General features: G+C 44.7%; 1 protein-coding gene across 1 annotated transcript in view; it reads right to left on the bottom strand.

Moving 5' to 3' along the window:
- Positions 1-16490, bottom strand: part of syne1b (spectrin repeat containing, nuclear envelope 1b) — a gene marked incomplete at its 5' end in the record, with an annotated part of 99061 nt that extends 82571 nt beyond the window's left edge. Inside the window, 18 exon segments of the mRNA XM_080012399.1 lie at positions 305-325; positions 447-543; positions 631-799; positions 1108-1220; positions 1518-1682; positions 3009-3146; positions 3968-4075; positions 5273-5305; positions 5475-5525; positions 6466-6575; positions 8402-8598; positions 9015-9193; positions 9346-9438; positions 10074-10094; positions 10756-10839; positions 11097-11192; positions 15031-15092; positions 16415-16490. Coding sequence (XP_079868525.1) covers positions 305-325; positions 447-543; positions 631-799; positions 1108-1220; positions 1518-1682; positions 3009-3146; positions 3968-4075; positions 5273-5305; positions 5475-5525; positions 6466-6575; positions 8402-8598; positions 9015-9193; positions 9346-9438; positions 10074-10094; positions 10756-10839; positions 11097-11192; positions 15031-15092; positions 16415-16490 — 1813 coding nt within the window.
- Positions 16491-24956: the final 8466 nt, after the last annotated feature.

Here is a 24956-nt window from a genome sequence, read left to right on the forward strand (position 1 = left end):
ATATTTTCCCGTTGATCAGAGAAAGATATCATGATTAAAAAAAATGGCATTCCAACTAATGTCAATAATGTTAACACATCATGCATAATGGTAACAGTGACAGATTGTTTCTTAGGAAGTAAAACCCATTTATTTTTAGGAAATAGCCAAGGCGGCAGGCAGAGAATCAATCAAAGAGTTAATCAATCAATCAATCGATCGATCCATAAATCAACCAAGAACCACCAGAACACCACCAATCAAGGCAAGAGCATTCCTTCCATACATTCAATTGAAATGTCTTGCACAGTATTTTTGGCCTTACCTCTGTTACAGGTCTTAGAGCCTATAACATGAAATTGATCATTAAGATTGTTAACTCCGAGCAAACAAACAACAAAAAAAAGAAAATCAAATGAATCAATCAAACTAAATCAAATAGGATTTTAAAAGTCAAAATGTCTTACCTGAACTATCTGACTTTACATACACCTCCGCCGCTTGCCTAAGTGCTTTGAATGTCATCTCGTACTGTTCAAAGAACTGGTAGCCTTCGATGAATGACTGGAAAGCAGAGATAAAATACAGATTGATAAAGCCCTCGCAGTGCACTCCCTGTAACACCGGAAACAGGCAGAGCGTCCAACTCACGACGTAGCTCTCCAACAGGAGATGAACGGAGTCCCGGCGGCCATATTTGATGATCCAGGTCTTCAGTTTAGACTCGGCCAGCATCAGGAACGCCATCAGGCGGTACTTCATCTCCCAGAACTCCAGCTTGATCAAGTGCGCGTGAGACGACGTCGACACGAAGTTGAACCTGCGGGCAGTAAACGACCGTCAGCCACGAATTCCACACTTTCCTTTTAATTCACAAAATACGGTAGAACCCAAAATATCCGCATGGAGCTTTTTCCACTTTGTCACTGCAAGGCAGGACACTTGTCTCCAATAATGTCGGTCTCCATGATGCGGGGCTAAACCCTTGTCCGGAACAATACAAAGTTATAGCATTAGGGTGAAGGGCGTGGATGGAAGGACGTGATCGCAGCTTCTTCGATCGCTCCCTTTGATTACTACCGGCTTCCCCTCCACGGGCTTCATCTGGCGGTGCAGCGGAGGACTCACCGTTCGGCCATGTCTTGGAGCTGCTCAGGGGGCACCGGGACCCCGTTCACAGATCTGTCTCTGTGAATCTGGTGGAAGGTCTGGCGGTGCGACTCCAAATTCTTCAACACCTCCTGCAGCATAAACACATATGATATTATAAATCATAAATATTATATTATATATATAAATACACCTCTTGAATCTTTGTACTATTGTCACTTCAACACTAAGTGCACAGCCCCCTCCGCTCTAAAGAATACTAATAATTAACATGATTTTATAGTACCTTTAATACAGACAGTGATTTACATGAATAGAAGTCAATCCATAATAATAGTAATGATCATCGTTGCAGGAATGAAGAGGAACAGGGACCTTTTAGGCTGCAGGGGTGCTAATTAAAACCTTGCATGTGGCAGCATGTCTACCTTATGCTGCTCCAGCTTCCTGTGAATGACGTTGGCCGTCTCCTCGTGAGCCTGCTGGATGGGGATCTCCTCCCTCAGCGCGATCTCTGCCCGGTGCAGCCAGGCCCCCATCACCCCCAGGGGACCCGGCAGGGACTTGTCCAGGTGGATGTGCCAGTCCAGCAGCTGCGACAGACACCCGTCAGAACCCACGCTGCACATTCAAGGCAGGGTTTCGCCAGAGAGGGAGCCACGCCGGTTGAAGCAGCTCTCCCCCTGCCCCGAAGCGTTCTGCCCGCGACAGAGTGTCATGGCAGTCTAGATGGGCCGTGGTGTCCAGAGGATCAGCCGGCCCGCTTAACAAAAGCTCACTGTGTTCCCTCTGCGCTCGCCTCCAAATAATGTCTGGTTGAAAGGCTGTGTCGCACCACTGAACACTTAATCTCTGCCAATAAAGAGGGAAACGCTGGGTTGGGCTTGTCTCGTCATAACCAGCGCTGTATAATCTGTTATGTTAGTTCCTGGCGAATTAACGACCCAAATTGCAAGCATTTGCATTATTTTACTCTCATTTCATTAGGCAAATGATTACAAATACTGGGGTTGCGTAACAAGGGAAAATGTTTCATCACCACCATTTTCCACGATATCAACTTATGAACTGAAAATTCCAAATGAAACCATACAATTTAGATTTATCATATTGAACTACATTATACGGTGATAAATGTAAAAGAATAAGTATATAATCAGACCGAAAGTGTCCCTTTAATATTTAACACCCGATGTTGTGCCAAATTTAGGTCATATCTAATATTTAGGGTCATATCTTATATTTTGTATAATAATAAATAATCATAATTATAGGATACTCCAGCTATTTTGGGGGAAATTTACTTTTTATTGTAGTTATGCTGTAGTTTACAGTAGTTCAGAATATAGGCGCATTTTAAACTAAGATCTTGTTTTTATGGATTTATTTAAATTTGTCAAAAAGATGCAAGAATGTTTCACATAAATAGCTTCACTTTTGGGACACTGAAAAATGTTCCCTAATATCACAGGAACTTGGCAAGTTGATCCCCTCTGCAGACTTGCATTTAGTTAATACAGTTATCACGCAGAGCCCTATAAGCTAGACTAGTAAACCGTGCATCACAACATGCCAAAATCGATGGATTTTAGAAGAGATTCAACCAATTGTGATTGCACAGAGTACAAGTACTGAGGCAACAAAATGCATTTCTCTGCATTTTACCATCCTAGTAACTGATGTATCTAGGAGCAGTGGGCTGCCATGTAGCGGCGCCCGGGGAGCAGTTAGGGGGTTACGTGCCTTGCTCAAGGACACATCAGCACGATACCAGGAGGAGCCGGTGATCGAACCGGCAACATTCCGATGACTAGATGACCCGCTCAACCACCCGAGCCACTGCCCCCCGTAATATCAATAGCGATAACAATACTACGGTCAAATGATCTCCCGGTCTCAATGAATGACTAAACCCTCACCCGGACAGACACGCGGTCCCAGGCCTGTTTGACCAGAGCCTGGTCCACCGACAGCTTCCCGTCCCTCTGCACCGGCTGCAGGAGCGGCTCAGTCTGCTTCTTCTTCATCTCGTACTGCACGCGGAAACTCTTGAAGGCCTAGAATTACAGTAGATTAGATAACGTTTAATCGTCCAGGAAGGGGAAATGACATTAAAGAAAAAATTATATGAACACAGTGTACAACGGTGGAAAGGCTCCTGGAGATGACTTTAAAACCAGGGAGAATGCAGACTGTTCCCCATATGTAGAAAATATGCAGTTTAAATTGCCACATTTAGGGAATTTGCAAAGAGTCCACCAGATCTGAGTGCTGTGACCTCGCCCCAACAAGTCAATTTTAAATAAGGTTCAATGATCAAGCCAGAAAACTATCGATGGGCCGATACCAATTTCTTTGCAATAGATACTGATTCTGAATCACAAACCTTAAAGTGGAAATTCATAAAATTGATTACACTTCAGGCCCTGAATCCATTCAATTCCATTTTTTCTGCCAACATCCAGGTTTACCCTCATCTTCCCTCTCAGACGGCCTAATCCATTTTTCCAAAATATGCCTTCTCCTGACTTTCCTTCTTTTTTGGGGGGGGTTATTTAAGTTGGACGATATATTTTTAAATCTGAGGGCGCTGTTGAATGTTCAACATAGACAAATCTTATTTATATAGTACTTATACCCATACTTTTAATGTCAATGTGGTACTGACTTTCAGTGGAGTAATTTTACGTCAGGACTCAGGATATCTGTACATTTACTAGAGTAAATGGTCTGAGTCCTTCTTCCACCAATGACCTTGTGTGACATAGCTCTATCCGATTTTTGTATTGGGGTTTTGTTCGGTAAAGACCAGCAAAACACACGGTGAAAAGATGGCGTCCGTGTTAATCAAAGCAGAATACGTCAGTCCCCGGTTCACCTGGTATTTGTCGGTGAGGTTTCCCTCGGCACCCTGGGCCCGCAGCACGTCTCTCTCCAGGTGGTCCAGAAACACCTTCAGCTCCCTCAGCACCTTGCGCTCCTCCCTCTGCCCACACAGGGTTGGGTTAGACACAAATCTATAGACGTCTGCATCTTGAGAACTGCAGCAGAGGAATTAACATTCCAGAAACACCACTAGTAAGAGTGGAGGGGAAAGTGTGTAATTGGCAGAGGTGAGCGGTAACTCCTTACATGTACTCACTCACTTGTACTATTTTTCTCCCCTTAAAATAAAACTGTAGAATTTGAATGGTTTGAGATATTGACTCCAATATCGCAGGTAATCAGCATATCGAGGAATAACAAATAGGAGTTATTTCCTCCATAGCTTTTGTTTGCTTAATGAAAAAAAAGGCTAAAACGTGAACATGGGCATCTGTTTTTGTGTTTTTTCTTACATTTCTGTACATACATAAACGGTTCTAAGTATGTATCAGAAACTGGATGTGTTTATGTTTATTTAGTAATTAGTCAAAATGCTGCCCTGTGAACCATATTTGTGCCGCTAATAGTTTTTGAGAAATAGTGCTGTGTTTGATACAAGTGAAAAACAGACACAATTCAGACTATGTTGGCCTTGGTTCAAGGGGATTAAGTCATTTTCTGAAGAAACTTCACTTTTCTGAGTGGATATTAGAAACAATATGTTTTACTTTCACTTGTATATTTGTAAAGCAAGCGACCGAGCCCTTCACTCATCGCCTCTTTAGAAAGCAGCTTGAGGTTCGTTTGGTCACTCCTCTCCCTCCCCTCAGTCCTCCAGGTTACAATGGATGATCCTTATTCGGTAAAACGCATCCTTTCATTTTTCTTATGGAAGGAGAATATCTGAAACTAGGCTTGGCACCGTGAAAAAGAAAGCTTGAATTCACTGAAAGGACTTTCGTCCAAATTTGACCCGATGCATTGTTACGCTTAAGCAAGTTTCTAATTGCAGAACCTATTTGGAGAACTTATTTTATTCATCATGAGATAAGTTCTCTCTGACATGAGTTAAAGACACACAACACACACAAGGAAGCATTTGAACTTGAGTATAATGTCTGAGTACTCTACCCACCTCTGGCACTTAGGTTTAGAGGAATCAGTGCAGACTTAACTCACTTAGATGTTAGCAGATATCAAACATGGAGCCAGGCTCGACATTTCTTATTAGATATTAGATTTGTATTAAAGGGTTCAGGCACTTAAACAGTCACTACAGATCTCCGGTTAAATCAGTTTTTTTAGTTTTAAGACATACCTCAAGCATTTGCTCTATATCTTGGGGACCAAACTATCCGGGGAAAGCAGCAAGGCACACAAAGAGATGCAAACAACAGCACAGAAAGCGTTAGAAGAGCGGGTGGGTGAGGGGGAGGGGGACGAACGGGTGGGAAAGCGGTGAGGGTGAAGGTGAGGGAACGATGCACTACACGCAGTCAGAGCTTAGAGCGTACACTTACCCGAGGCACTGGAACAGAGAGCGCAAAAGTTGGAATTGAGCCAAGTAGCAGCTTCATTTGTACAAAAAAAAAGTAGATGTAGAATGAAATGAGTCGACAAACATGGCGCCAAATCGTTACGGTGGCGGTGTGATGGATGAGGTCATGCTGTTTGATTTCATTTGGTGCAAAAATGAATATGGTGAGCCACAAGCACAAGCACAACACGATACAGCAGATTTCATAAATCATATAAATACAACATTTTCTTCAAGCTTTAGAATTCTTAGTTTTTCTTTCAAAACTAGAACATTTCTCGGGAGAGCCCCCTTTTCCACCACAGGACTCATTTCAGGAACCAGGAACTTAGATCTTAGATCTACAGGAAAAACTCCCTTCTGAAATTTACTCCACTTGGATAGCTCCCGGTCCCCATCAGCAATGTGGTACTTTTCGGGGGTACAGGAAGCATTGGGGCGGAGTTTGTATCACTGAACAATGCTGATTGGTCAAACGCAAGCTCCAAGAACCGTCAAGCACACCAACACCAAATACCGGTAAACAGCTGATTTAACACTCACTGCTTGCTCATGGTATTCATTTCCCCTCGCTACTTAGTTTATAAAGAGAAAATGGAGGGTCAGAATCCCCAAAATAAAGCAACTGATTGACCAATGACTTAATGATGTATCAAACCAGTCGTACACTTGGTGTCACCGCCTCCTGATCTCCACGGTTCCTGAAGGTCCCAGGTCAAAACGGTTCCTCATTTAGTTCCCGTACTTTGGTGGAAAAGCAGCTCATGGCGATCCACCACGGTTTTAATTTATTTGAGAAAAGGTTATTTCTGGGAACTAAATACAGGGGATATATGACTTAAACATACAACTCTCAGGCGACACCTTGAGTGCAGTTACCGTTAGACTCCTTAGACAAAAGTTGCAGTTTGTCTATCACCACTGGAATGAAATACAATAGGTCCAGGAGGCGGGAGATAAATGAGAGTTCCTACCTCCTCCTGCTGTCCGTCAGTCTCAGAGTGGTGAGCGCTCGGGTAGTGCTTGAGGAACTGAGCCACATAGGTCATGATGGATTTCTCATCCGGCTTGTCGACATCCACATCTATAGTGACCGAAAACACAAACCGACAGTGAGCACCAGAGATAACAGGTTAGCAGATCTGGATAAAGTGGTAATAAAAAGTGTTGATAAAATTGTTAATTCTGAAGAGCCTCATACCATCCACATACAGGGCAGCCATGCTGCGACCTGCCACGACTTATTTTGAATGTTAAAGTGTAAAAGTGTACGATTATTTTGTTTAAAAATCCCGTATTTTTCATATATTTGACACGTCATCGAGCTGGTACCATACAAAAACAGCTAATCCATGTATTTGTGTGATGTATGTTGTCCTCTACATGTTGGTGAATTTACTTTCCATTGAAGAAAATACAATTAAAATAAAATAAATGCTTGACAATGCAGGATTTCTTGGCATCAAGCCAATAAGACAATACATGTTTTGCTCTGTAAGAGGTTACGTTTAGTATTTCCCCTGGCCTACTAGCGGCTAATTATACAAGCCTACTCTCATCTCCATCCTTGACCTGATCTTTCTTGTAAATCGGGGTCAGGCTAAAAGCAGAGACTGTTTCCGTACGATCCCACTCCTAGAAACAAGCCTCGCTGCTCTGCTTTCTGCAGATGGGACTGCAGAGCTGCTGCAGACTGCTGCACCGGCAGAGACGAGGCAACCAAAAATACACAGAATAACCATCACCTGAACAAGTTCAATTAACCTCCTACCTACATAAACACAGGCTCATTAATGCACGGTGCTTACTTTCATTAATAATAATTTCTACTTTGGTCAGTTTGTTTGATATGTTAGGAACCAGGGGCATCGTCGCCATTGAACTGCAAAGGAGTTAGTCCTGTATTTGTTTGTTTGTTTTTCTAAGATGGGTGGTGGTAGTGCATCTGGTTGCAAAGGTGCAATAAGGACAATTTTATTTGCGAGTTGTGCAAAGCAACCCTCAGCAGCAGCTGATCAATGCCAGCCAGTCCACTGCTACCTTGATGGCTGCTGAGATTTCACTCTCTCCAAACGGTCCACACTTTCCGTTTAGGAGAAAGTGCCCCGCGCCCCCAGAAGCTGCCAATCTCCACCATCAAATATGCTGCTTATATCACCAAACTGGCTTCATTTTAGATCGTGCTGCATGGACAAACACTTCCAAACGGCCGGCATTGCAACACTGCTCTGCCACGAAAGGCCGAGAAGCCTTGTGGAGGAGGAGCAGTCCTGTTTGGCAACGTTGGTGTAGTTTCTTATCTTTTTTTGCAAATGCTCTGCTGTTACTATATGTCAGAAACATACACATGATTTGGCACGGTGGCACAGTGCATTGCACTGCTGCCTCAGAGCAAGAAGGTCCTGGGTTCGATTCCCGCCTGGGGCGCTGTTGGCAGCGTGCTCTGGTGGGTTATCTCCCAAATAGGAGCCTTTCTGTGTGGAGTTTGCATGTTCTCCCCGTGCTCACATGGGGTTTCCTCCATCTAACATCAGTAAGGACCCCCCACCAAAAACATGCACTCATCGTCTGACCAGCAATGGACATTTGGAACCAGGTCCCTGGGCGCGTTGTCGAATGCTGCCCACTGTTCCTGGCTGCCCCCCCCGGAGGAAGGACAAGCCAGGATGGGTCAAATGCAGAGGCCACATTTCACCGGCCACCATCCAAAGCGTGTGTGTGTGGTTGTATGCATGTGTTGTAGTGTGGCGTGTCGTGTGATCAGAAAAGATTCTTCTAATTCTTCTTCTTCTAATTTGCATCACCGCACTCTTCCGTGATCTATTTGAAAGCACGTGCTGCGCAATGCTCTAAACGAGCTTCCTCATCGGCAGCATCCTTCATAGGAGCAGAAGCATCAGCTGGAGGCACCTTCTGGGTCCAGGAGGCGAGGGATGCCCAGCTCGTTCTCCGCCAGGGCGAAAGCCTCCTCCAAGTTCTCCCTGTTGCTCCTCCTGCGCACCACCTCCATGTCCACCAGGTCTGGCCTGATGGCGTGGACCACGGAGTGGAAAGCCACGCCGCTGCGCCAGCTGGGACCAAAGTCCTTCACCTCGATGCCTTGACGCCTAAAGAGAAGTACACGTCAACATTTCTCTTTTTTTTATGCGGCTTTTATACTAACGAGTATATTATGTATACTTCGAGTCCTGTATAAAAAAATCGGCATGGTGTAACTGGGAATGTCCTCCAGCTGCTACTATGCAATGTCATTATCTTGCATTTGTCATTGTAATAAATCACATAAACATATATCTATATTTACATATATGTATGCATATACAGTAATAGTAATTTATATAATATAGAATACTATAATATACTATGATATAATATAATATAGTATAATATATAGTACAGGGTATATATATAATAAAAACATATTATTATACAATATTATATAATATCACAGATAAAATATACATATTTTTTTAATACAACAAATCTTCATTATTCTATTTCACATTCTGTGTGGGTGCCGTACTTGGCTGCGGTGCACTGCACCCATCTGAGCAGAGCCCTCTTGGCGTTTCCCTGGAACTTGTTGACCACCTTCCTCTTGACGGGGGGGCTGCCTGTCTCGGAGCTGGCCATGCTGTCCACGGAGGAGTTACTGTTGGACAGGGCCTGCAGAGCTGGCAGGTTGCTGGTTAACTCCTCAATCTGGCGTTATGTCAAAATGATAGCCATAATAAATAATAGATTCGAAACACCTTCATGTAAGCCTCGGCATTTTTTGATAAATCACAGCACAATCTTATAGTTTAGACTACAGTCCACCTGAGAGGTTTGAGGAGGGTCGGCTGCTACCTTACCTGGAAGTAGAGGATGATGGTCCATAACAATCCGAGGACAATCGACGGTCTTCCGTCCGCGATGTCAGTCGCGTGAATGTTGACGAGTTTGATCTGAAGGCGCAGCACAGAACGGGATTATTCCCACCTCGATAAAGGATGCTGTCTAGCGGCAGATTGGAATTAAGAATGTGTGTTTTTCGTTTACGTAATGCTTCCTGAAGGGGCACGCTGCCCCCCAAAAAGTCATCAGAGTCAAAATCTCTGATGGAACTCAGGGTCGTACTTATGGTACAGTGGTAGAGCTTAAGCGGCCGTGGGAAGCGTAGGTACACAAAACAGGAGAGAAAAGTAAAAATTTGGCGTCAAAGCAAAGCCAGATGTGCTTCGGCACAAAGCGTCACCGCAAATCCTGCATCCCAAAATCATCATGGGCGAAATCATTTTCATTCCGGGTTTCTCTCTGCGGGATCGAAGCCTCTCTTCAAAACGCTGAATGTCAGCAGAGGTGCAGACCCCTCGATGGCCCAATGAATAATATGAGGGAGTAATAGACTCCATGAAGTAAAGAGTGATGAAGAAGGGATCAGCATCGGTACACGTCGTGCATCAAACCAGAGGTATGCAAGCAGCGCGAGACGAGAGCGCACGCACACGCACACGCACACACACACACACACACACACACACACACACACACACACACACACACACACACACACAGAGGCTCGTTTTCAGCGGCGACTGACCGGAGATCCTCGACACACAGACTGAGGGGCAGACATGGAGGGAGAGAGGGCAACAGCGCTGTAAGTTTCACCCCTCAGGGAACCCGGAGACAAACTGGGACACTCAACGGGTCTAGTGCAGGGTTACGTAATAATAATAATAAAAAAAATAAAAACACGCTTCTTTCTAAGCGACCGCCGCTCTGAAGGCAGCGAGAGGATGGGGATGCTGTTCAGCTCTAACGGCACGGAAACAATCGAGAGTCCCGGGCGCTTTTTTTTTTTTTTTCCCTCTCTGGGTTATTTTTAATCTCGCCTCCGGTTGATGTACGGTCACGTCTGTGGTTTGACATCTTTGCGTAAAATCTTACAAGATATTTTAAAGGACCACGCTGGTGTCAAACTGGGTTTATGGCCCATTTACTAGTGGTGCGCACATTTTACATGACTCCTGTAAAATGTATGTGATATATGGTGAAAAATCGTAAAATCATCTCCTGGTCCCGCTGGCAGCCATGACAGCACATGGCAGGACGACACAAGCAAGACGGTTCCTTAATGTTTCTGTATTTTGTATTTGTTGAATAAATAATTACATTTGACAAAATGAATAGATCTGTGAATAATAATAATAATAATAATAATATATTTTTTTGTGTGTGAGTAAGAGTGTAAGAGATCAGGTGGTCGACAGAGTGCTTACCCTCCTGCCTTCCAGGAACCGGAGAGCGGTGCCGATGTTTGACACCCAGTGGATCCTCTTTATCTGGCGGCCCTGCTCACAGGGCTGGAGACGCGGCGACAAACAACAGGCGGAGGAAGCAACCAATGCATTAAACATCTTTACTCATGACGACTCTGTGAGACACCATGCGTTTGGAGCGCGACAATTACAGGCTACTTCCAAGATCCCGGCAAATGTAAGGACGCGGCATGTCCGACAAGTGCATAGAAGATTCCTGTCCCGAAACAAAATATGTAACGTACAATAATTGACGATTGCAATGACTTCAAGTCACAGGACGGCTCGACGGCAGTACTCACCAATCTCTGGCCGGACAGCACCTCCAGCAGAGCCAGCAGCTTCACCCCATCCTTCAGATCCTCGAAAAGGTCGTTGACCTCTAGAGGAGGTTTGCACTGGAGGGAATAACACCTGCGTTAACGCCCTTCCAAACGGCATCGACTCCGAACGTCGTTTGGAGTCGGCGAACGGCCGTTACGTCAAAAACATGTGGGTGTTTTTTAAATCGATACTTTTCCCGTGTCGTTTATTTGGACGTAAACGCCTAAAGCGAGCGCTCCGAATGCAGCGAGAGGGAAGAGGGGGAGGAGATGAGAGCGGAGCTTGTTAGCGACAAGCGCTGAGCCTCCCTGCCAGCTGAAAAGATGGTGCCTCCTTGCCTGAGCGGTGGCTTGATGCCCGGTCCTGAGGCGTCGTTGCTCAGGCACCGAACCCGCGCATGGACTGAGTTAACCCTAACCAGGCACCGGCTACCGGTGTCCCGTCCACACGCACGCGGCTCGGAGCCGCACCGTCTCTGAGCTCCGCGGCGGGCGAACCCGCGGCTGGAGGCGGGCCGAACAACGTAAACAAGGGGAACAGATGTGCAGATTCATAACGGGAGGATGGAGCTTTAATTAAAACGCACGGGCCGCTGCAGGAAAGCCTCTCATTCGGCGCCGTAACCAGGTCACTTCACGACTCGACACGCCCACCCCCCCCCTGACGACGGGGCCACAGCCGGGGGCGCCGCGTGGGTTTCACACTAACTCCATCAGCTGACGTAAAAGGCGGCGGAGCGGGCGCATCGCGCGGACCCGCCCTAACGACGCAGCCGATAGGGCGGCACGTTATTCGTTTACCCCGTCACACTTTTGCTTCTAGTTATGGCCGAGTTTAGTCGATTGTTTGTCGGCAAAAGCACGTCGACGTTCGTTCTGACAATAAATAGGGTCGAGCGGGAGAGATCTGATCCCGGGCCGGTCAGGGCCTGTGCGCCCCGCCGCGAAAAATCACAGTTCTTCATTCTTTTCCATCGCGTCCAAGCGTGACGGACTCCCAACTCATTTGCCACTCGGCGCTGGTGGCTTTGGAACTGGGCCACGGTGACAAGCCTTAATAGGATCTCATCCGCAACCGGTCCCCTCACCGTCGTGGCTGATGCCAACACAAGGGAAAACAAGTTGTTTTCGGTTCATCATTAACCGACATAATGTACAGAACAGTCACAAAAACGTCACAAAGTACTACACTCAACCCAATGAGGCCTCCCTCTGGATGTTTTTTTGGCAAAGTGGTGATTACCATTAGCTTGCTATCATAACAAACAGACAGCTGACAGTACCGTTTTGTTACTATAGCAACGGCAAAGCAGTGAATGCAGCCCTGCTGGCTCCGCGTGCGGTGGAAAGACAATCAGAAACCAACAAGGCCTTATCGGTGCGGTGCGGTTCTGGGCGGCTGAGGTGGTGCATTCAACTTAATCACAGTAAGCAGCGCATGTCTGTCGGACTGGAAATCAAAAATAGGTTTAACGTAACGGACCCTTTCAGTGTGAGCACTGGCAACAATTCCTCAATATTCAGCTCTCGCGATGAACGCCCAGGAACCCTAACCCTACCCCTTAATTATGATAATAAAACAAATTTTATTCTACTGTAAGTAGTATTATTACAACAGGTAATTTATCAAGTTATGATAAACACTAAAAATATGATCAACCAAAAAGGCAACAGAAGCTGTAGAATCCTGTTACATTCGACCATGTTTAATCTATTCTTTAATAATCAATCTAATGTTCACTTCGCTAGATCACATGCATTCCCAAAATCTGCTATACATTTTCAATATTTGGAAAACAGCATGAAAGAAATTAAACTTAATCCATTGGATAATGAAATCCGATTTCACCGCTCGGTTTCATTTTGAGTTTGCTGAACATGGCTCCGTCCTTCAGAGAAAACATCACTAATCCTACAAACAGATTTCCTTTCCATTTGCGATCCACATTCACTGCAATCGCAATTCTTATCAGCGAGCATAAATGGAGGCTCCGCGTGTGGAAACAACTCGTTCCTGGAAAAATAAGTCACATGAGCTCCCACCCCCACGGCCTCGCCAAAACACCGACATCCCATCGCTGGAAAAGTGCTTCGTGATGCAGCCGCAGAGGAAATGGACACAATGGAAAAGCGTGACGGGCCGAGCGAAAGTTCAGCCGCGCACACACTTTAACCGCAGTCAGCAATGAGTTTTCTATTGATGGCATGAGATTTTCAGGTGAAAGAGGGCGAGCGCCGCCGATGGAAACATTCACTGTTGCATGAATGAATACTAGTGATGATGTGTCTCACGTCCTGCAATGCGTAAATATGAGCATCGGGGATTCCCTTTGTGACTTTGTGGCTAATTCTACACTGGTACATTGGGATGCACACGGCGTGCGGGGTGTAGTGCATGAATAATAGAACGGGCCCCAATAAAGGAATCGGCCCAAACTCAGTCTCCCTACATTGGCAGACCACATAACTCAGATTCCTCTAAAGTTTTGCAAGCTAAGCTTTGAGCTATTGCAGGCAGAGCAGCCCCCGCCCCCCCTCAACAAAGGACCCCTCTTAAGTAATCTCTTCGGGGGGGGTTCCCTCCTTAAGCCCTGCGTTTGTGTCTGATTGGTCGCATCGAAACACAGAGACAAGCATATATTATATATACACAGTCGGCTAATTGCTTGATCGCATCCGTCTCGTGGGGAATGATTTACTTACTTGCCCCCGATGGTCTTGTTGATACCCGCTTTAATGCAATGTGCACATACCAATATAGCTTCTATTATTTTATGAGATTACGTTATGAAATCACTATCAGCGTTGTTATACATTGTGTTGAGTTACAGAATGGCTGATAATTTATATGCATGGAGCTTAGAAACAGACTGTTGCCTGCAGGGAATTTGTCTCTCTGCCTGGAACTCTCCATCTGCAGAGGGCTGCACTGGCCCTGCCAATTCTGTCCACAAATAAACACGCTCGCACACACACACACCCACACAAGCACACGCACACGGACACACACACACACACACACATTCTAATGTACAAAAACTGGCCATCTCCTGCAAGACACCTCTGCTCTGTACCCCCCCGACGCAAACACACCGGCCTCAAGCTGCCTTTCCCACTACGAGTGCCTCGGTGGGTTTCAGACGCCCCTGTGCAACGACACGGACCTTAACGCTCCCCTGTCACCTTCGCTTAGCCTGTTAAAATAGCTCGTCGGAAATGTGTGTTGAGAAGCAAAGCAGAACGGCAGCCTGTTTTGGAAAAGCCCCCATTGGAGCAAATGGGGACAGAAAAAAATCAACAATAACCCCCAAACATAAAATAACTATGACATATGTTATTGGCATAATAATGGTGGCAATGCTCTCCATAATTTCAATCAGTCTGTTAAGGATGCAATAACCTTTTAAATATCAAATGTGATTTGAATAGTTGTGGGGCAATGGTGCACGGCAGCATCTTCATGCCTACTACTGCGCAGAAATAGGTTGGAGCTGGGCGACATCAACAAAATCAAATCCTCATCATAAGAGAAAAGACATTTGGCGATCACAACATTACGACGACCGAAACCCCATTCGATACGTGGTCTCATATCGGGACACATCGCCCAGCCCTGCCCGAGGTCCTCACAGAGTGGCCGTCTCACGGGTTTATCCAAACGGAAGCTTGGGATGCTCATCGCGTGGAGCAACGAGGAAGGCTCAGCCGCCCCGAAGATAAAGGTCACGCTAGCTTGCAGCTCGTGGGAGCTTCCAGAGTTTAGTTTCCCGAGAGCCTTAATAGCTGCCAGATAGGCCTGCTAAACCCTTACTTTGCTCAAGTCTGAGCGCGTATGACTCATGTCAATCGACTTACCACATCCACGTGACGTGCAGCCGAGAGCGTGTGCATGTTGCGGGATTGCTTCTCTTACCTTAGCCAGATGGGAATTGATCCATTTGGTGAAGGTTCTCTTCTGCACTGCCTCTTGCTCATCTAGAAAAAATAAAAATAAAATGAAATAAATAAATAAATAAACAAATAAAAAAATCAATGTCACAAACGGCGTGTTTCAGGGCATGACGGATTACACACGCTAAAACTGGTGACACCGCAGGCTAACCGCCTCCCCCCCCCTGTTCCTTTCGACGGGCAGCCCCGCGCTTGGAGACTGGCTGGCGTGCGATGTTCACAGAGGACGTACAAGAGGAGGCTGTGCCGGTCGCGGCGTCGTGCCGGTCGTAAACGCAGGCAGATACGTCTTTAGTAAGTGTAAAGCAGAGGCATTAGAAAAACCCCAAAATGTTTAAACCGAAAAGGACGTCATAACAGATTACTGCGTTTGGTAGAAAGACAATATTTCCCGTGTATGGGGAAAGGTGCTCTCCAACCGTGAAAATATCGAGGTACGTTCACTGGGTTCCCTGTGCCGTATGTAACTTTGGTTATCTTTTCGAGGCTCTGAATCCACATGTATTAATTATAGAAAATCATCAGTGTTATTTTTCAAATTATAACAACTGCAGAACTCATCGCAAGACTCCCTGTCCTGAATTACCTGAATTACAAAACCCATTATTAACCTTGTAAAAAAAAACAACTAAAAATGCCACGGCACCACAGTGACAAGCGCGTCAAAGAGGGTGACTTCCGCCACGGTCTAATCGATACGGCGTTACCGACCCATCAATGGTATGACAAGCACTCCGGACAGTGGCGCTAAAAATGAGGTCACATGAGGAGATTATAGAGTGAGTTTGCGGGGGGGATTTCTGCCCCCGTATCTTGTGAACCTCTGTGCTTGGTAATGACATGCGTGATCATTCAGGTCACCCCCAGCCCCTATTGTGGTGCACTAATGTATTCAGCCGCGCGGCTTCATGCATTATGCAACACCGCTTTCACTCTCACAATAAAACATTTGATTTTGGGGATCGCACTCGCACGTTCCGTTGTTGGAATTAAGGGAATTGCCCATTGATTAGTAGTCTGTGTGCCAGTTGGACGCCGCTGCACACCGCACACTGTGGCCATTTTTAAACATCCTCCCCGAGAGACACAGCCCACGGTCACGTGCAGAAGAGAGCAACACCGGCGCTGTATGTGGAGAAAGGACATCACATCTTATTAAGCCCCAGGCAAACGCTTCATCCCTGGTGCATCAAGGGGGAAGCCCACCGAAACGCAGCACGCCGGCACACCAACACACACACACACACACACACGTCACAGACACAGTCACACAGATGTTCCCACAGCACATTAAGTTGGCGCTACACGTCCGCTATGTTCCACAGGAACTCGGCCGCCCTACTCACCGCGCAGGTACTGGAAAAATCCGGTGACCAGGTTTAAAGAAGTCTTTTTGACGGACACGTCCTTAAAGCGAGCCATTCTGCACTGCTCACGCCGGCTCTCCCTCTCTGCCCTTCATGAGAGTCTTTTCGCGTGAAGATGACACCCGACATGGAAAATGTAGTCCGACGCACACACGCGCACACACACACACACACACACACACACACACACACACACACACAAAGTGCTCACTCCCGCTCCGTCCTTTTTATCCTGCAGGAAGCAGAAATGATCCGGGCTGTCCGGTTTCCACGGTGAGAGCAATAGAGCTGCTGGAGGGCTGCGGGGATGAAGCCTCCCCTCCTCCCCCAGCACTCACACACCCCTTCTGCCACACGCACACACACACACACGGCAGAGCGGTGGAAGCCCCTCTAAGAGAGACGCTGATTTACGCTCCCATCCTTCCCTCTTCCTGTGTTATTTCCATCCATGCCTGAGTCGACGTGCACAGCCCCCGCTGCACTGGCTGCCTGTGTCATCACACCATCTGAGGCTGGAGGAGAGATCAGCAGCAACGCTCCTCCACCAATCAGCACACGGGAGGCGGCGATGTCACAGCCATGGCTGCGTTATCCCTATTTAAGCTTTGGTGTGTGTGCGGTGTGTGTGTGCGCCTGTCTTTCCACACATGTGTGTTTTGCCTTTAGGCTTTATCTTATGGACCCTTAAATACAAGAATTTAACAAAGACTATATATGAAACTGATAGTGAATAGATGTTTTTTAATTGTTTTCCTCTTCCGCTGAATGTTTTTGTGAATGTGAATGGTTGCTTCAGCAAGCATGGTGCGACAAACCTCAATAATTAATGGTACAATTGGTGAATGACGCCCACCACCTGCTCTCTCTCAGTGTCAATGCTATTGTGAGGGCAAGGCAGACACGCCCATCCCAGGATTCCCCTTACATGCACAATGTCATGTACAGGCTCCATTGTACATTTTCTCCTGCCCACAATGTGACGCAGCAATACCATTTACGTGTGGATCAGTCCATTCTTATGCTGCTTCAAACGGCAGCATAAGTACAGGTGTAGTACAGGTAAAAATTCTAACCCAAAATCTTTCTTCCCTGAATATAAAACTTGAAAGCTTATCTTATCTTGCAGAAATATCCCTTTGTTCTTTAAAGGCCACCAATGCGCGAAAAAGCTTTTCTAATACAGTATGCTAAAAATAGAAGTGAGCTTGTGATTCCATTAGTACTGTTCTTTGCGCTGCTGGTGGGACCTGCATGAAAAAGCTGTTTGGGTAAAAATATATATTTTTTTTCCTTTCACATCAAAAGGTCAGACATTGGACCACCAAAGTTATGTTGACAGCTGCGCCCCATTAAATAAACAATGTCTTGGCAACCACTCCGGCTGAGACTGATGCTGGCTGACTTAAAAAATGTAACTTTTAGAAAAAACGAGTTTGCAACTGCAAACGGCCCCAATAAATGATGAGGACATTAAACCTGATGTACCTCTTCCTTCATTACATCCACCAAGCCCAAGTACAGTAGCTACCTGATGGGGAGCTGTCCATCCACCTGTTCCGACTTGGGTAGAAGAAGGGATGATCAAATTAAAAATAATTGTTTATGTTTATGGCTTATGCTGTTTATATGCTACACTGCCAACATTATTATTATTATTATTATTATTATTATTATTATTATTATTATTATTGTCGTTATCATCATTATTATTATTATTATTATTATTATTATTATTATTATTATTATTATATTTATCATTATCATGGTTATTATTATTATTATTATTATTATTATTATCATTATTGTTATTATTATCATCATCATTATTAATATTATTATTATATTTATCATTATCATGGTTATTATTATTATTATTATTATTATCATTATTGTTATTATTATCATCATCATTATTAATATTATTATTATATTTATCATTATCATGGTTATTATTATTATTATTATTATCATTATTGTTATTATTATCATCATCATTATTAATATTATTGTTATATTTATCATTATCATGGTTATTATTATTATTATTATTATTATTATTATTATTATTATTATCATTATTATTATTATTATTATCATCATCATTATCATTATCATTCTTCTTCTTATTATTATTATTATTATTATTATTATTATTATTATTTAGTGATACATGGATGGTAAAAAGCGTCAAAAGCTCAAGTATTTACTTTGAGGTGTAGAGGCTATTTGAACATACAATGAGTTACCAATTACAATTGTCAGTCTTTCCGTCATTATCTCTTTGTAGTTGACTGATTTGATTTAGTTGATGTCGGACTACTGGGGTAAGTGGCAATTAAAAGTGGTATCCCCACCAACAAACACCCAGCAAAGCAGACAACCACTGAAGCCTTTAAAATTGACATGGGTAATGGAGTACTTAGTGTCATCTTGAGGATGGACGACACATTTGGCAAAACTGTACGATACAGTAGGTGCTTGGCTTCATCGACTTTTGTTGGTCACCTGGGATCACAGTGAGAGCCCATCCACTATATCCTTGATCCTTGATCCATTTAGTTGAGAGCAGCCTGACTATGTAGCTCTGACGGGGCAGCAACAATTACACAGGACTTTGCATTTGGACTCAAGTCGGCAGTTTTCAAGATGCTTGAAGCTGAGGGTTTGTTTCATACGAAATAGTGACATCTGCTGCTCAACTTCCCGATAAAGCCGTTTCACTGTTAGGAAACAAATTACAGTACCCCGAACGTGAACCATGATGACATTATCCCTTTCAAGATGATATTATACCCATTTTCCCACTGCACCAAAAACTCAGTAACACCAGCTTACAATTGGCATTTGTCGCCAGTGGGAAAGGGAAAACCCGGGTCTCAGTCCCGGGTCAAATGACACTGATATAGACCCGGGTTTTAATCGGCTCCACCTCCGATCGGCTCTGATGTGAACAGGGCACCCGGGTCGACCCGCTCATTTTGGCCCCTTTACCTGCGCGATGCGATGCGCGTTGAAGTTCCGGACGCTGGCGCGTAAATAGACAGGAATATCCATGTATCATTTCATATGCCATTCAGAATCTAAAATCACAAGTTATTGACTTTTTTTCCGCATGGGGGACCATGAAATGTTTTGGCGGTGGGGATCGCACTGTGGGGACCAGAGCGGAGAACCCCCACGCTCACTGCCGGTCCCCGCTCCCCGCCGCCAAAGGACCGGTGTGTGCACCAGCAGCATGCTGGTGCACACACCGGTCCTGTCAATACTTTTTTTCCCTATTTTACGTTTTATGTCATTGTTTGTTTTAAGTTGTTGTCCCCTCTACTCTTTTGTTCCCAACCACACTGGGACATGCCACGCCCCATTTCCCACTTGTTTGTGACGTCGAACATGACGCACCAGAAAAAAGCTGCATTTCTGCTGGCAATAGGAAAGGTGTCAATCGCCTATTTTAAGCAGTTTGGCCCGGGTTTGATAACCCAGGTCAAACCGCTAATTTTGGTGTGAAAACTATTACAGGAGTGGGCGGATAATGTGACTTTTACTAGGCATGTCCATCATTTGGGCCTCGGGCGGTATAAAACCATTTTGTGGATTTACAGGGGTAGGTATGTTTTTCCAAGACACGCACTTGGGTTTCATCTCTGTGCATCACGATAACACATCACAGAGATCACTTCTCCCGTTCAAAACAATGCACTACAGTATGGGGAACTACAGTATGGGTCTCATATCTGTGTGGGGCAAGGCACACATTCAGCGGCACTTTGTACAAACTGTGCACAACCACGTTTGGAGGAGTCGCACAAGATTGCATTGAAACGATCAGAGGTCCTCTGAGTTTGTTTTCGGGGCTTGATGCCAAATCATGACATGGCCTTTTCCGGACGCGATGAAAATAGCGGACTTGCCCTGAAATAGCTACGACAGGACCTCCCCGTGTAATAATATTTGGGCGACAATACTATGTATTCAAAAGTGAATGTTTTCAAAAACAGCCATAGACATTCGGCACAATGGAAAGGTAACTAAGTCTCTGTGATAATGAGATCAGCCTGCTCGCTGTCCGTCCTAAGAGTCCCTGCCAGCTGCCACTGACACTGTGATAGAAGAACCTCTTAGCTGACAACACGTACAGCTGTCTCCGTTACTCAAACCATGAAGTAGCAGGTACTGTACGTCGTCCACCTTTCGGGGGAACACGCAACGGCTGTGCTTAGATATGAATCCTGTTGATTGTCAGCCAGTTTGATATGAGATCAGGTGGCTGCTCTGTATTTCCTGGGGGAGGGGACGAGATCTCAAGGCAGGCAGCCGCCACAAACCCACAACCTGCCCTATTTCGGCACATCCTGTTGTACGAGATGACGACACTTCTACAGGGGGAAGCCACAGACTCTGTCAGTGTGCAGGCAGCCGGGTCGACTTGCTCTTGTAACAAGTTGAATTTAATTAGGAACCTGATGAGGAACCATTCAGAAATATTCAAAAGCCACATTAGACTCCCAACAAATCACCAAGGTAATAGAAATCCGTGAGAAACGTGGGTGGGCCCTCGGGGCTTGTGGTCAGGTGGGGCATCTAGCCGGCTGCAGTATGGCGGGGCATTGGAGGGCGTGGGGGCCCTGCCGCCTGCGGTCTGTGCCTGGCGTCTGCGGCCTGGGTTGTGCGCCTGCGGGTGCATCTTATGCCTGATCGGGGGGGATGGGTTTTATGTGTGCGCTTCGGGGGTGCAGGGTCTCCTCGTGCTCTCTGGGACTGGATTATGCTCCTCGGGCCGTGCGTGGATGTTGCTCCACGGGCTCCCGGCTTCCCTGGGGGCTGGGGGTCTTCTGTGGCTGCAGGGTGGGGTGCTCGGGGCTTTCCTGCGGTTGTGGAGTGTCTGTACAGCTGCGGGACTCAGGAGTGGCTGCGGGGCCTTTTCCGCTGCTTGGATGCGCTACGATATAATACCAACCTCATACACCAGAACTAACTGGGAGAAGTCCCATGCACGCACGGACACACACACACACACACACACACACACACACACACACACACACACACACACACACACACACACACACACACACACACACACACACACACACACACACACACACACACACCAACAGACCAACACCAACACACATCACCGACACACATTGTCATCTGATGTTTCTGTGTTTATTTGTCTCAACCGTGGTGATTCACACCCTCTTGGTTGGTTGGTAATTAGTTGTTTAAAGACGTCCTCCAAAGAGGGGGGTTGGTGGTGGATCTGTGTAACAAAAAGCTGTGCTCTTGTCATCCCACAGGTCGTCCACAGGACAGAGTTATTGCAGCAGTTGTTGATGATCAAAGAATGAATAAAGAGTTGCATTGCAGGTTAAGAAGTTGAACTCCACTTGCAGACTAACTCTGTCCTAGATGCAATGGAACAAATACTCTGTGTTGTAGGCCCAGATTGCTGACAGCACAGGTTAAAATAAATAAATAAAAATTAAAAAATCTGATAGAAACAATATACCAATAAAAATGTGTCTATCCAGAGATATTTGAGTAATGTTTCTATCATGATAGAAACAGTATTGAAATAATAGACACAGTATGGCTTTTTCAAGGAAGTCATTCATCCATCCCACCAACATATCATGATAACATGAGAAGCTTGATAAATTACAGGCTAAATATGAATAAAGTACATCGAAAGAAGAAGTCGTCAGCTTGGGTAAAAGTTACACAGCTTTATGACCTCATTTAGCAATGCTTTAATATTTAAAAAATAAATAAATAAGTAAATAGTATATGTATGTGACAAATAACCTCTTGAACTTGAACTTGAACTAAATAAATAAATAGATAGATAGATAGATAGATAGATAGATAGATAGATAGATAGATAGATAGATAGATAGATAGATAGATAGATACATACATACATACATACATAGATACATAGATGCATAGATAGATAAATAATAAACTAAATAAATGTACTAAAATAAATCATAAACTAGGTGCTTAGTCATGAATATTTTACTCTCAGTGGTCTTCATTGACAAAGAGGAGCCAAGTCCAAACATGCCAACAGTGACCATTTCTACCAGATGTGTTCAAAGACAGGAAGCCTGGAGGTCCTTCAAGCTTGAATGAAAGAAGTTGAAATGTGCGCCCCACAAAAGCCACAGTGCAACCTATAACCTGACAGTAATGTCCTCCAGATGTGACCTGCCACTGATTCTCACCTCACTACAGCAGTGAGCAACAGTAATGCATTAAATTGATGCCATTTGTGTACAGGTAAATAAGGTATAGATTTCCAGAGTAGTTATTATTATCAAATGGTAGGTGACCGGTTTGATCAAACACTCTATAATCTTTATTTCTCTGATGGAAATATATGTTTTTAATTGATAACCCTACAATTGTTAAGACATATCATTGAATTTGTGTGTGTGTATATATTTGTGTTGGTGCTTGTGTGTCTGTGTGCAGATATTTGTGAGAGTTACGTGACTTGCTAGTTCAACAGAAACAAGACCTTGAATACGACAGGTTCGCGGTGAGGCATTTCACCCCCTTGTGGTTAAAATATAAAAAAAAAAAAAAAAAAGCAGAGCATTAGAAAGAGCAGGAAGAGCAGGAACTGGGCAGAGTTTGGCACAACCACAAGAAACAAACAATTCATAACAGTAACAGGCTGAAGTGTGTCTAATGCTGAGCAACACTTAATCAGATTATTTTAAAGTCACATGGAGATGGAATGTTGCTGGAACGGCCGAGGCTCTGTGCGATGATAGTAGTGGCCCAATGCCCTTGTAACACAAGGGGAACACCGACAAAAGAGAGTCCGGGTATCGATCTGATTGCCGCTCACCAAGGACAGAGGAGGTGTCGGGTGGTCAGGGCACAGCCTCTGTATTCACAGAGCCTCGCTTGTGACTCAAAATCTCTTTGTCAGGAGCCACACTTCTACTACTCCACTAAATACTTCTAGTACTCCACTGTCAAAGATCAACATTTGACTCGAGACCAAATTCTAGACTTCACGTCTAACTCGAGACTACGATCTGTAGTTAAATGACCCTTACTTTGACAAAAAGAAAGATAGGTAAGTAGAAAGTAGTAGTAATTTTCATTTCTAATATACCTGTTTCCCCAAAATCAGTCAGTATACATCACTAGGGCCAAGATCATTGTTGACTATTTAGTTATTGACCTCACATGCTGGCCACTTGAGAACATTGTGTGAACCCAGGAGGTGCCGTTCCGAGTAACTTGATCAAATTTAACTTGATTATAATTTGTCATTTGACGTGAAAAAAAAAAAAAAGTCAGTCCCTGATAAACTCAAATCAGGCGACATTGGAGGAAATGTGCCGAATTCTATTCTAAGAAAACCGCTGGCATTAGCCTGGAATCTTGAAAACAAAAAAATGAATTTTATAACCCTGCATTAGTTCTAAATTACTGTCTTTACAGTCTCAAACAGAAAAGTATGTTTTTCTGCTCTTTGGTCAAGGGACATCACAAGAACGGAGCTTTATATGGGAAAAGTAATCTGCACACAAAAGAGCGACTGAAGCCTTTTTATCCATTTACCCAATTGTCTGATCCTATTATGCCACCGACTGGTTACAAAAAGTACCTGATAACAGGTTGCGTTATCAGGAGGCGCTTTCTCCTCCAAATATATTATACAGAGAAAATAGAATTAACTTGCATTGCATTTAAAACCACACCTACCAAACCTTCCTAGTGGCTGGGAAACCAACGTCAAGAGACAAATCCAAGACATTTTTACATTTTATTACATTACGTTATATGAAAGATAACTTTCGGTTATTTTTATGGCCTCCCTATTTTACCAGATAATGCACAGTGAAAGTGTTTGGGATGATGAAGAGAGGAACGGAGGAAGAGATCATTTAAAAAAAAAGGTGCTGAATTGTACTCAAACCAGTAGACACATGGTGCGGCATGGCAATCATAGAAATTGCAAAAATTAAATAATGCGATGATACAAAAGATTTGACTTTTTCAAAGCATGTATTCGTCAAAGTTCTGCATTTGTATGCGTCAAGCTGCCTCTTGCAAAAAAAAACCTGTCATACTTTTCTGGGGCACACTGCCAAGGTATTGAATCAGCACAATGTTCCAGCAGCAGCCACAGAGGCAGCCTATACTGTAACTAAGCGCATGGAGGGAAAATAAACGGCACTTACCCTGCAGTTTCTGCATTACATTAGCAATGTCCACAGATGGACGCCCAGCGTGCCTTGGAGAGGCCATGTTGTAACGCTGCATCTGCTCGGCACAGAAGACACTTCACAACTGTGTCCTGAGAGGGACATCACCTTGTGCCACTCCCTCCCTCTCTCCCCTCCTTCTCTCTCTCTCTCCTTCTGCCTCTTTCTCAAACTCACTGCAGAATGGGGTCCAATTGAATCTCAGGTTTCACGTGGGGACGAGCAGCTTTACTGTCCAATAGCACCACTTTGTCCATTCAGCATCTACAAAATAAATGTATGTT

The sequence above is a fragment of the Zeus faber genome (assembly GCF_960531495.2).
Source record: "Zeus faber genome assembly, chromosome: 13".
NCBI lineage: Eukaryota > Metazoa > Chordata > Actinopteri > Zeiformes > Zeidae > Zeus > Zeus faber.